Below are 11,627 nucleotides of genomic sequence, written 5' to 3'. Positions count from 1 at the left end.
GTTAACATGCTCTCTAAATTTTGCTATTCAGTGTGAACCGAATAATTAATTCAGTAATGAAAAACCTTTAGGTCATACCTAAAAGATAAGCTAGCTACCAGCATCATGTATCAGCATGTTTCCTGCAAAATATCACTACTTTCCAGAGTCCACAAATTCAGATGCAAAGGCGCATGTCTTTATTCTGCGCGCATAAATTTCTATGACGTGAGCATTTTGCAAATTGGCTGGTTTTGATATCTCTCTCCTTCCTGCCCTACGTTTATTTAACCAAAAAATAAAATCGTATCTGCCTTTAACTTATTCCACACACACATATACTATACAATACAATACAAATGGGTACGCAGAAAGCGCATACAGTACGTATACTGAAGCATTCCTTTCGGTTACCAAAACTAATATGCCTGCCATCCGCAAAAGGAAAAAATGGTATGGTTCATCTTCAAATTTCTTATAAGGTTTATTATCCCATCAACCGCAATCTACAAACTCCGGAGTTTCATGATGTTAACTAAATTTTTCATGAAAGATGAGGGCAGGACAGGATCGTATTCGAATCCAGCGCAAGTTGAGTTCTATATATTTTCCAACTCTTAATTAAATTTTTCTTTGAGTTGCAGTATTTTCATTCATGCGCGGGCTTAATCAATTTATCATATATATAAACAAGTAAAGAAAGGAACAAATGGTATTTTTATGGACCAAGTCAAACGTACATGTACATTTGATCTACGTCCAATTAGCTAGTTATACACAAAAAAGAAAAATGTATCAAAGCAAAGCAGAATATTAGTCCAAGTTAATGAGTTCTGCAGTGAGTCCAAACTCATGGCTAACTATACAATTATGCAGAGTAAGACATTTAGATATCCTCCTCTCATCAACATGTTTGATCGCCTACCTACCCTTCTATAAGTCTTCTAATTAAATTTCCATGGCATCGTTGGTGCTTGAAACATTTATCGATTTCGATTTTGGTCACAATCGAACCGTGTTATTTCAACAATTTACAATTTTCCTGTGAATCTACTACACCTATAAATAACACAATGACTAACCAAAAAAAAAAAAAATGAATGAAGGAATATCAGATTTGTCATCTGTGGAAGCATTCGTGTCCACAATCCTAATACTGCATGGCAATTCATCACGTGTAATTATTGTTCATCACAAGCTGTTCATAGGCAGGGCTGTCATATATCCTTTTCCTCCACAACCCTATTCGTCTCTTTTCCGGGCCCTCATACTTAATTGAAGCATGCCGCACAAAACATATCTGTACATTTAATCACAACAATACGATCATTAAGCCACTAAATAGATATATAAATTAAAATTAAGATGACAAAAAATAAAATAGATCTCAACCTGATCGCCATCCTTGATTCCAAAAAGTCGGATATATGCCTTATAATCGAGAAGCTTCTGGCCTTTATAACATAAGCAAAAATGACCCCACACATGTGACCTGTGATCAGAAATTTGAATTGTTAAATCAAAATATTTTATGAAGCTGTGCAACATGTAGCAAATCTAATTACTAATTTCAAAACATAAACCCAAATCCATGCACATCGTATACGTGCGTACCATGAAATCATTTCATCTATTGGTGACTGATTAAAAACATCCTTCACTGCCTCTTTAAGTTCGGCCACCGTCGCCGTCTTCGGAACTTCCACCTCTGCATACATTAAAAAGAAGAAGATTAATTACAATAAATAAATCATGAGCACGACTCAATCAAACATCTACATACAAACCTACCTAGAAAGCAATGGTACATGAGATATATAACATATATATGTATTAGTTTACTTACCAAAGCTAGAGCCGTCCAATTTGATAACGAAGAGCTTAAGGGGCTGTTGGGGCAGCTTTTGGTAGGCATGATTCTTTCCAACGCTGCCGCTGAGCAGCCGTCCAGGGGAAATTGATGCTGGAACACATAGGGTGCAGGCGGAGACGTTGGTCAACTCCGGTTCCCAAGTACCCACCTCCATTTCATACGAACACAAAATTATCCAACAAGAAATCTAAATTCCTCGGCCTGGGATGAGAAGTGAAGTACCCTATAAACGAAATGGATGGTTCTCCTCCGATGAATGCACTTGCAAGCTAGTTACAAAATAAATAAATAAATCTGTTGGTAGGCTTTAATGGAGTTAGCTAAGAGAAATATGAGAAACCAAAGCTGTTTGTAACGCGTCTGAGTTGAATGAAGGCTTAGGATTTGAGGTCGATGCATATTTCAGAATATATAGGGAGGGTGGTAAATCCATCAATTTCTAAAGCCCCTGCATACTAGGCTATATTTTTGGGCCACAGAGTCTTAAAAAAACCAATTCCAAGGGATTGGTTTAAAGGTCAAAGGTTTACCCTAAAAACTAACAATATGGGTGGGGGTGGTTGCATATGCCAAATTGATCATGGCTGGCCAAATGCTCTAATGAAAAATTAAAGCGGTTAGGTTACAGATTTAAGAAGCTGTGAGTAGCATCGGGTTACAAACAGAACGAAGCTCAACTTATGAAAACCGACACCGACCAGAACTATAGCCTTCCACCGAATAATTTTTACATATTATTTGATGATTCAATAACTTTCCTGTTGTCTTTTTTTTTCCTTTGCTACCCGTGGACGACATGAAGTCCCACTTCTTCTCATTACGCTTATTTTGTCTTTAAAATACAGATAATATTTTTAAATCTGTGAGTTGAGTTGGTCGTCTCGTCACACCTCTATAAGAGATGTAATCAAACATTAACCTAATTTATTGGACTTTTGATTTATATGTTAATGTGTTCAACCTGATCAACAATTCATCTATGAAAAGTAAAAGAGTTGACTTGTTTGACTGACTATAAATGGTCAAAGAATAGAAGTTAACAGAAAATGTACATGAAGGGAAAGTCATTAAAAGTTTCTCTCCATCGATCACAAGATATTACATGAGAGAGAGAGAGAGAGAGAGAGAGAGGGAGATTGCATATCTGTCATCGATCTCTAGCTAGATCGAGAGGACTGCTTGGAATCAGAAATGAAGTATAGCATGCAGCATCTCTGCTGAGGATCACAAAGGAAGAAAGAAGAAGTAATCAGTAGTGCACATATAAGAAACGTATATATCTTACATTAGAATTGACATTTACGTATAGCCACTATAAACATATAATATAGTACACTAGTGAAATTACGGGGATCAAAGGTTCGAATTAACTTGTTGTGTTAATACAAAAAAAATTAAGAATAAAAGTGCACATTTGATCAGAAATTAACATTAAACTAAAACATATGCAATATCATCATGCAACAAGAGTCACTTAACTAAGAACATACATAGATGAGGTTAGAGAGAGGAAATCAATTGATCATGAAGAAGAGAGAAGAAGCAACAATTAGTTGAGAAAGTGATATTGGCGCGGCTCAATCTGAGATCAATTTACGGCAGCGGGCATGTGTAAATCTGTCTTCGGATTGAACCTCACCAACATCGCTTTCTCTTTTGCTTCCCCAACATGCATATCGATCCATCAAATGATCTTTCTTTCTTATAATTTTTATATATATAAAAAAAAAAACAGCTAAGCAATAAAGCAGATGTTCTTTCATTTCACCGTGACCCCGAAAGCACGTCAAGATGTCAAAACATGTGGGCTAGCTAAGGAGTTTGTGGCGATCTTTTTGCCTTTTATGCAGGGCTGCTGCCACTTACCTAAGAAAAGGGGCAAAAGTACTTGAATAAAGAATACCAAATATGGGCCCATGTCCCTCGAACCAAATTATAATCAATTAACTAATTAAAAAAGAACAATAGTGATCATCGGATAATATAGTTTTAAGGTAAATATCCTTGTACATAAATTAAATTAAGGTAGCTGCTAGGTTGGTGAAGTGGAAGGTCAAGGTATAGTGGATTGTAGGTGTGGAATTGAGCCAGTAGTGGGTCTGTTGGATTTCAAAATATATATAAATAACTTATAACCAAATGGCACCATCGATTCAAATGCATAGGTCCGCTATTGGAATTAAGTATATAATCAAGGTATAAACAAAAAATAAATAGTAATTGGAGTGGGATTTTAGAATCATGCATGATACAAACATTACATGCAGCAATAGAAAAGAACCTAATATGCAGAGTTTCTACAAGGATTCAACCTAAGAGGTTCAGAAATAAAGAACTCATGGAAAGAGATATGAACGTATTGCACACAAGATGAGGGAAGGGAAAAACAAGTGATATTTGAGAGAGAGAGAGCTGAGAAATGGATGAGTGAGGAGTGAGGAGGGAAGGGGTGGAGAGGCAGAGAATGTATACTGGTAGGTTTTGCCTCGGGATGGGAAGGGATGAAGAAGAAGAAGGTGAGTGGAATGATGTCAATGGGGAGCAACACTTACTTTAGGGTTTGTCATGCTTAGTTTGTACTCAAATAAATCAAACACCTTCCCCTGCGCATGCACCTGAAAATATTCTCCCACCAAAAAACCCAAACAACTCCTTTTGATTGTGCCTCTCTTTCTACAAAAAATTTATTAATATTTTAGCCCCCACTCTTTTCAATTTTGTATGCCATGCTTGCAATATGTGATTAATTAATTAACCTAAGAATAAGATGCTTGGCTTATATGTAATAATAATATTGTACGCCATGTATATAATAATATTAAATAAAACAAACCTTTTTTCTTTTTCTTTCTTTCCATAAAAACCGATCGATACCAAAATGTGGGTCGCCCTTGAATCTACATGTATATATTTCAGCATCATCATCCTTATACTGAAATGGTGAACAGAAAGTAGGATGAAAAAGATAAGGTGTTAAGTGGGTTAAAGTAGCAGAATATAAACCTCCTCTTATTATGCAAACTGTGTCAAGCTAACCTAATTTGTGAATGTAACCCAAAAAGATGGGTCAAAAGAGAAGATGATGTGTGCAGCCAGTCTTCAGAGAGAGAGAGAGAGAGAAGGGGACTCTTGGGAACAGGAGTGCAGAATGTCAGCGAAGGGATTTTGTCTAAAAAGAATAAGTTTTTGGAAGGGTAAAGAAGAAGTACGTACAAAGTTGCTATATCTTTCACACACACAACACAAATGCACACTTGGTTTAGAGAGAGAAAGAGAGAGACACACACACGTACACAAAAACAAAGACACAAACAGACACAGTTTTGTTTAATTAGCATGCAAGCAATTACACACTTACACACACGCTTAGAGCGAGACACACGCTTAGAGAGAGAGAGAGGCAGCCAAAAATAGGCGAAATAGGCAACAACCCGGAGCGGAGACACCGGCGCTAAAGAAGCCCTGCCTTGGGCCTCCACTGGGGGACACTTTCCTTGGTTTTGTCTACCTTTTCCCCCTTCACCTTCCCATACTTAATTATTTGCTTCTCTTTTTTTCAAGGGCCATCCATCCTTTGCCTTTCTCTTCTTCTCTTTGCAGATTTTGGGAAGTGCAAAAGAACCCTCCTCCTCTCACCCCCCCACCCTTTTATTTATTTAATTAAAACTCTCTCAAAATTATAACTAGTAAAAACTCTCTCTCTCTCTCTCTCTCTCTCTCTCTCTCATTATTTGGGGCGATAACAAGTTCGCGTGCCACTACCCAAACAGATTCCCCCACGCCTTAAACCATTCCAAATGCTCATCTTTAATTTCTTTCCACACCAGATCCTAGGTCTGTCTCTCTCTGTCTCTCTCTCCATCTTTAGTCTAAACTAAGACTGAGACTGAGAGAGAGGAGGTCAAAAGCAATTAATGAATTTCTACGCCTGCTCTCTCTTCTCTACTTTGCCTGCCTGCCTTTCCCTGGTTTCAGCTTATTTTCTCTCTTGTTTATTTGTTTGTGTCTTCTTTTTCAGCTTATGCGTATCATATCATATGCACAGTTGAAACAGCAATATTATTAATTTATTATTATTATTATTGTAGGTGAAGGAAGAAATATGAATTTCAAGGTCAGAAGTCAGCTGAATGCTGGTCTTACGGTCCTTTTGTTTTTGAGACTAGTCTTGATTAAAAGAGGTAGACAAAGAGACATCCATGGTCTACTCATAAGTGAGAGAGAGAGAGAGAGATTTCTTTCAACCTAAGCGGGGGGCCAATGCCATGTTGCATTCGCCTTTTTATATTCATCTCGAAAGCAAACATACTTTCTTAACAGTTTTCTTTTTCTTTCTTCAAACAGAATATTTGAAATCACTTTACTTCTCTCTCTCTCTCTCTCTTTGTTGTTAATTTCTTGCCTCCCACACTACACGCCACTTCCTTTTCTTTTCTTTTCTTTTCTTTTTGCTTTGTGTATAGTTGTTTCAGCAGCTGGCCTGTTGCCTAGAAAGCTAGAACGAAATATGCTTTTGCAAATATCAGGGAGGGATATCATTTATGTTTCAATCATGCATGGCATTCATTTGGCCAAAGTCGCCACATGCAAGCGAAGCTCCTACGACCTCCAAACTATTTTACGGGTTACCCAACACGAAACGGGTCGATGGTGGGGACAAGGACAAAAGCTCATCACCTGAGGCTGAGTTGAGCCATCCCTGTCGAGCCATTCATTTGTTGCACGACCCGACCTATACCTCACTGATTAAAGCTCATTCACTAACGTCATTGTACAAAATATGGTAACCACTAGGCTCTGCAAATTCTCAGAACCCCTCACAACTTTAAGAACAAGAGAGCCTTTTTCTCTGTTCAAAAGTGAGTAAAAGACTACAAGTTCCTGTCCGTCAAATAAATAAATAAAAATTGTGTCTAAATTATTCCAATGAGACGTCAAATCTACTTAATTAGCAAATTCCTACTGGCTGGTTCTTTCCAATGACAATAAAAGTCTATACTTTGGGACCTTAATTAGGTGAAATCAGAACTTGTGCAAATGTTTGATAAATTTTTAATCTTTTGAGAGTAGCTAATAAATAAACTATATCTATTTTTTATTAAGAAACCTCCTCATGAGGATACAAATCAAATTTTGATGCAGGCAGCCATTCCCAGTCATTGGAGCACTAGGAAAGACTTGGTGCAGCCAACCAGCCAGCCATGCTTGCTTCTTATTTCCCTCGGAGTTTACAATAAGCGTACAAACAGGACCCAAGAAAACCAAGAGATTGACCAGCAACATTCAACTTGAGGTAAAGCAGGGCAGTAGTTCACATGAAAAGTAAGCAAAATATTCACTGTCAGTAATGAGCATTGCTGGAATTACAGGCTAATGGGAGTTTATGCTTACCAAATCAAACGGGAGCCCACCAAACAGTAACCAGCCAAGTCCAACTGTAAAAAGATCCTAAAATAGCATGTACAGGGATGAGCTGCGATTGATGAGAGACAATAGTAGCATGCATATGATAAAACTATCACAAAACTGGAAATTTGCTTATCCATTTGGTCAGTTCAAGGTAAACAACTAAATGCTGATATCAAGTCCAGCAGTTTGGAGTAGCAAATTGAAAATTGAATAAGGTCTGCCACTTTAACCTAATGACTGTTCCGTAATAATTGAATACCACTTGAAAATCCTCACCATCTTGTGCTCTATGTTTGTCAAACTTCTGGGATAGTTTTGAAACAATTTGATGGATCGTTGGGAAAACTGACAGGGTGTGGCTCACCCAGCCGGTATCGTTTGGGCCATCACCTCTATGGGTTTTTTAATTGAACAAGAAATGATGTTGCAGAAATATTATATTGGTGAACTAAAACCTAAAGGTGACAACCACATGGAAGCCACTTGACTTGACATTCTAAACTCAACAGCAATGCGCCATTTTCAAGAAAACACAACTATATGATATCAATATGACATGACCAACACTTGAATTGTCGGCATGGTCAGGGTGGCAAAAGCTCCGAACAGAGTTACACACCTTCAAATTACCACAAATTGTCTGCGTGAGAGCTGAATTGAGTGTTGTATTCCAAAATACGCAATAATTTATTGAAAAAGCCATAACACAGGAAAAAAGCATCACAGCCTGCAAAACATTCCAATTCAGAAAGTTCAACTCACACATGTAAAAAATTCCAGTGATGGCAATGGCAGATATATGCAGTGCTCTCTAGTAAAGGAAAACAAAGTAATATAGATAAAAGGTAGTTTTCTGGAACCAGTCTAATATTTCTTTGAGAAAGGACTGTAGTTAATCATAAGCTAGTGACAGAGGAACTACAAGATGCGTCCGACCCAGATATTGATACAAAGTATTCAAAAAAGGATACAAAATTGAGTGAGTTGATGGATAAGAAAAAATAGAAGTATAAGTTTTAAAGAAATCGGACACTCACAAATTTCTGTCACATATTATGAACTCGCTAACAAGGAGTTGTTGGAGAAGGTTGTAGGCTAATGAAATCAAAGTGGAATAACATATCGACATGTATTAATAAGAAAACTTTCCAAGTGCTGCAAGGACAAGGGTTGTATGGAACAGCTAGAGCCTAAAATACTGCTCTCTTTTTTATGAGAAACTAGAATTCCGTTTAATGTTTTTTGTGCTTAAGCACCGGGCCAACCAGGAGACAGACATGTTGACAGGCTTGAGAATAAGTTAACAATACCAAGTAACAGAAACATGTCTGGCTCATTATGAACGAGAACATTAACAACCAGTTTGAATTTGAAGACGTAGAGGCAATGTAAAATCACCAACATAATTACCATACAGAATAGAGAGAGAGAGAGAGAGAGAGAGTGAGTATATATATATAGCAAACAGTGAAGAATCTGAAGAATATTGGTGGTTGTACTATCAGAATGACAATTCTTCTCATGAAAGGGAAGCACCTGAAACCCATGGGAGAATAAATGCGGGAAGTTTATCATCCTTCCTAGGTCACCACTGATTGAGGTCCAAACCAGCAAGATTGGTCCACATATTATTCCTACAACAATACAGAAAACAGATTTCTATAGAAAGTTAGTTTAACCAGAGTACATTTTTCATGGAAAAATGAACCTCAAGGTGAGCATATAAATTTCTGTTAGGACTTATCTCACCGTTGCACCACATTAGGCCAAAGGTACTAAGACCACTGGACTTACCTGCATGATTGAAACATATTATGTATTAATAATATTACCTAATACCCAAGTCTCGCATAAATAAATGAGGCATAAGATGACAGAAGAACGAAGATACTACCAATATGAGCTATAGAAGCAAGATATATTGCTGTACAGATGTTTGCAACAAAAACAACACCATAACTATAGGCATCAAATGACAAATCCCGAGCTCCGGCAACAACTGCACCAAGTATAATTATCCCGACACTGATGAAGTCCTTGGATGCATTCCATTAAGGGTGTTAGCAACACAAACCTAATCACAAAACTATTAAGGAAAAGTAAATGATTGCGTACCTGCCCACAACAGGATGTGAATGTTTCTGCCTTGTCAAAATATACTCAACAATCATTGTAAAAGCAACTGTAGTCCGTCTGAGGGTGGTGTACATGGGAACATTTATACCACGCACTGATGCCATTGTTACCAACTTTCACCATAAGAATTATAAATATCCATCGTTAGAAGGAAACTCGTATATAACGTCTAGCCAAAAAATGTGAAAGATTATCCATACTATACCTACCATATAAAGCAAATAGGATACTGCAAGAGGAAGAGTGTGAACCAACGTCTTAAATGGTACCAGAGTTACTGGATTGTTTGTAGTGATCTGTGGTTCAGTTGTGAAAGAAATAATCTTCCAACATTTCATTGCGTACAGCAATATACATGATGATAGCATCTGAAAAAAAAAATGGTACCATTCAATTAGCTAATGTGCTACCTGGAAAAGTCATATAAAAACCAACTTAATTAGCAAATGTGCTACCTGGAAAAGTGTGATGACATTTGCAGATGGGAAATTGTATGAAGACAGGGCTGCTTTGTTGAACATTATCAAGAGAACTGCAGAATGAATAGCTGCCTTCATGAACAATTATTGACCAATACATTGAAATTTGAAAGGTAGGTAACAGAAACTAGACACAAACAATTGCGACCAGTGCACTTCTGACATCACATACCACTGAGAGAGCAATGCTGAAAACCCCATTAAAGAAAAACAAGTATAAGCAGGTAAAAACAGAGCATTAACAGTTCTTCGTTTTCAATTATTTTTATCTCATCTTCGTCCAAAAAAAAATAATTATTATTTTTATCTCATCAACAGTCCTTTGTTTGTCTGAGTCCTACATATTTCAAAACCTTCCAGTCAAAAGTATATCTGCATAATTCAAAACTAACATCACCCACTACCAGTTACTACAATACCATCTCACCTGATCACAGGCATGCTCTTAACTTCAACAATGGCCGTGCAAAAGTTAAACTTACTTCTAATTCTTTGTCTAAGCTTACAACGACCAGAAAAGTCTCCTCTGTCCCTTCACTGTCACTGACTCATTGCTCCATTATTTATGGAATTGACCACATCAATGCGTCCACCATAAGTTCCTTCTGCCTTCCAAGGCCCCCACCACATTATCTCTTCAAAGATCCTTTAGTCAATAACTACATATATACGTCACTGTATACACTGCTATATAAACAAATAGAATGTATTTTTTATCCAAGGAAACAAAATACACCTCCTCACTCAGCCTAACAGTAATTATTATGTTAATCACATCAATAAGAAAAAGAAAAAAACCGAAATCTTTTTAAATTCCAAAACTCTTTTCTTTTCCTTTCTTTTCTGATCAACCAAACAGAGCAAACCATACAAGAAAAAAAGAAAAAGAAAAAAAATGGCACACCGATCATACACGCATTAGTGCTGAAAAGAACAAAAAGAGACAAGGTAGAAGAAGCTGGCATGGGCAATGGAGAATATATAAGAGAAAGAACCTGCGGAAGCCATGTAGGAAATGGCAGCATAAGCTCCTTTCCTGGTCATTTTGGGGCCTTTCTTAAGCCTCTCTTGGCTCTGCGAAGAGCTAGAGACTGGTAATTTCTGGTTGCTTTCCGCGTCCATGGCCAACCAAACACGCCCTTTCTTTCTCACAGTCACAGACTCGCAGACTCGCAGACTCTCACACTGTTAAAACTTTTGATACTGAAAAGGAAGCTTTTGAGCAGCTTTTTTGACGCAGTGGGCAGTGAGAGAGTAAACAACTATTATATAGAGCCTAGAGAGAGAGCAGAGAGGGGAGGGAATATTTGAGGAAGGAATGATGATTCTTGGGCGTAAAAATATTTATAGAAATTTTTTATACTAGCAAATAAAAATAAAAATAATAGCTTTACCAATAAAAATTAGGGAGTAATCATACCTTAATCTATACCATGGTCATATTTGGTGATTAGAATTGCATTGGATTATAACTTATATAAAGTATTATTGGATTATAAAGTATGATTGAATTGCATTGGATTATAAGGTATAATTGAATTACATTGGATTATAAAATATAATTAGATTGCATTCGATTATATTGAATTGAAAATAATAACACTAATCTAATAATGTGTCTGATATTAAAGGGATCCAATCGATGTTGTTTTTAGACCATCAAACATCTCGCTGGGATTACGAACTACATAATCCAACTAATCAAACGTGCCCATATTCAAAAGAGAACTTTCTATTTCAACCCAATAGAT

At 37.0% G+C, this 11,627-nt stretch overlaps 2 protein-coding genes across 4 annotated transcripts; both read right to left on the bottom strand.

The window, feature by feature from the left end:
- Window positions 1–950: 950 nt before the first annotated feature.
- LOC110752656 (U11/U12 small nuclear ribonucleoprotein 25 kDa protein-like) lies at window positions 951–3,536 on the bottom strand. 2 transcript variants are annotated; one of them, XM_021953358.2, is made up of 5 exons: window positions 3,343–3,536; window positions 1,826–3,069; window positions 1,594–1,687; window positions 1,372–1,471; window positions 951–1,279 (listed from the first exon to the last, which is right to left on the bottom strand). In XM_021953358.2, the coding sequence occupies exons 2-5, from the start codon at window positions 2,004–2,006 to the stop codon at window positions 1,151–1,153; spliced, it is 504 nt and encodes a 167-aa protein (XP_021809050.1). In that variant the 5' UTR covers window positions 2,007–3,069; window positions 3,343–3,536; the 3' UTR covers window positions 951–1,150. The 2 variants fall into 2 exon arrangements, with proteins under 2 accessions (XP_021809050.1, XP_021809051.1); XM_021953359.2 differs by having other exon boundaries at window positions 1,826–3,536.
- Window positions 3,537–6,926: 3,390 nt separating this feature from the next.
- Window positions 6,927–11,193, bottom strand: LOC110752654 (UDP-N-acetylglucosamine transporter UGNT1-like). Of its 2 annotated transcripts, none has more exons than XM_021953357.2 (10): window positions 10,872–11,193; window positions 9,853–9,929; window positions 9,607–9,765; window positions 9,377–9,510; window positions 9,156–9,286; window positions 9,011–9,055; window positions 8,798–8,895; window positions 7,881–7,988; window positions 7,244–7,300; window positions 6,927–7,139 (listed from the first exon to the last, which is right to left on the bottom strand). In XM_021953357.2, exons 1-10 carry the CDS (start codon window positions 10,996–10,998, stop codon window positions 7,065–7,067), a joined length of 1,011 nt encoding a protein of 336 aa, XP_021809049.2. In that variant the 5' UTR covers window positions 10,999–11,193; the 3' UTR covers window positions 6,927–7,064. The 2 variants fall into 2 exon arrangements, with proteins under 2 accessions (XP_021809049.2, XP_088100079.1); XM_088243953.1 differs by lacking the exon at window positions 10,872–11,193 and adding an exon at window positions 10,304–10,564.
- Between the last annotated feature and the right edge of the window lie 434 nt (window positions 11,194–11,627).

Source organism: Prunus avium, chromosome 7, assembly GCF_965620075.1.
Source record: "Prunus avium chromosome 7, drPruAviu1.hap1.1, whole genome shotgun sequence".
Lineage (NCBI taxonomy): Eukaryota > Viridiplantae > Streptophyta > Magnoliopsida > Rosales > Rosaceae > Prunus > Prunus avium.
This window is presented reverse-complemented; position numbering and strand designations above follow the sequence as displayed.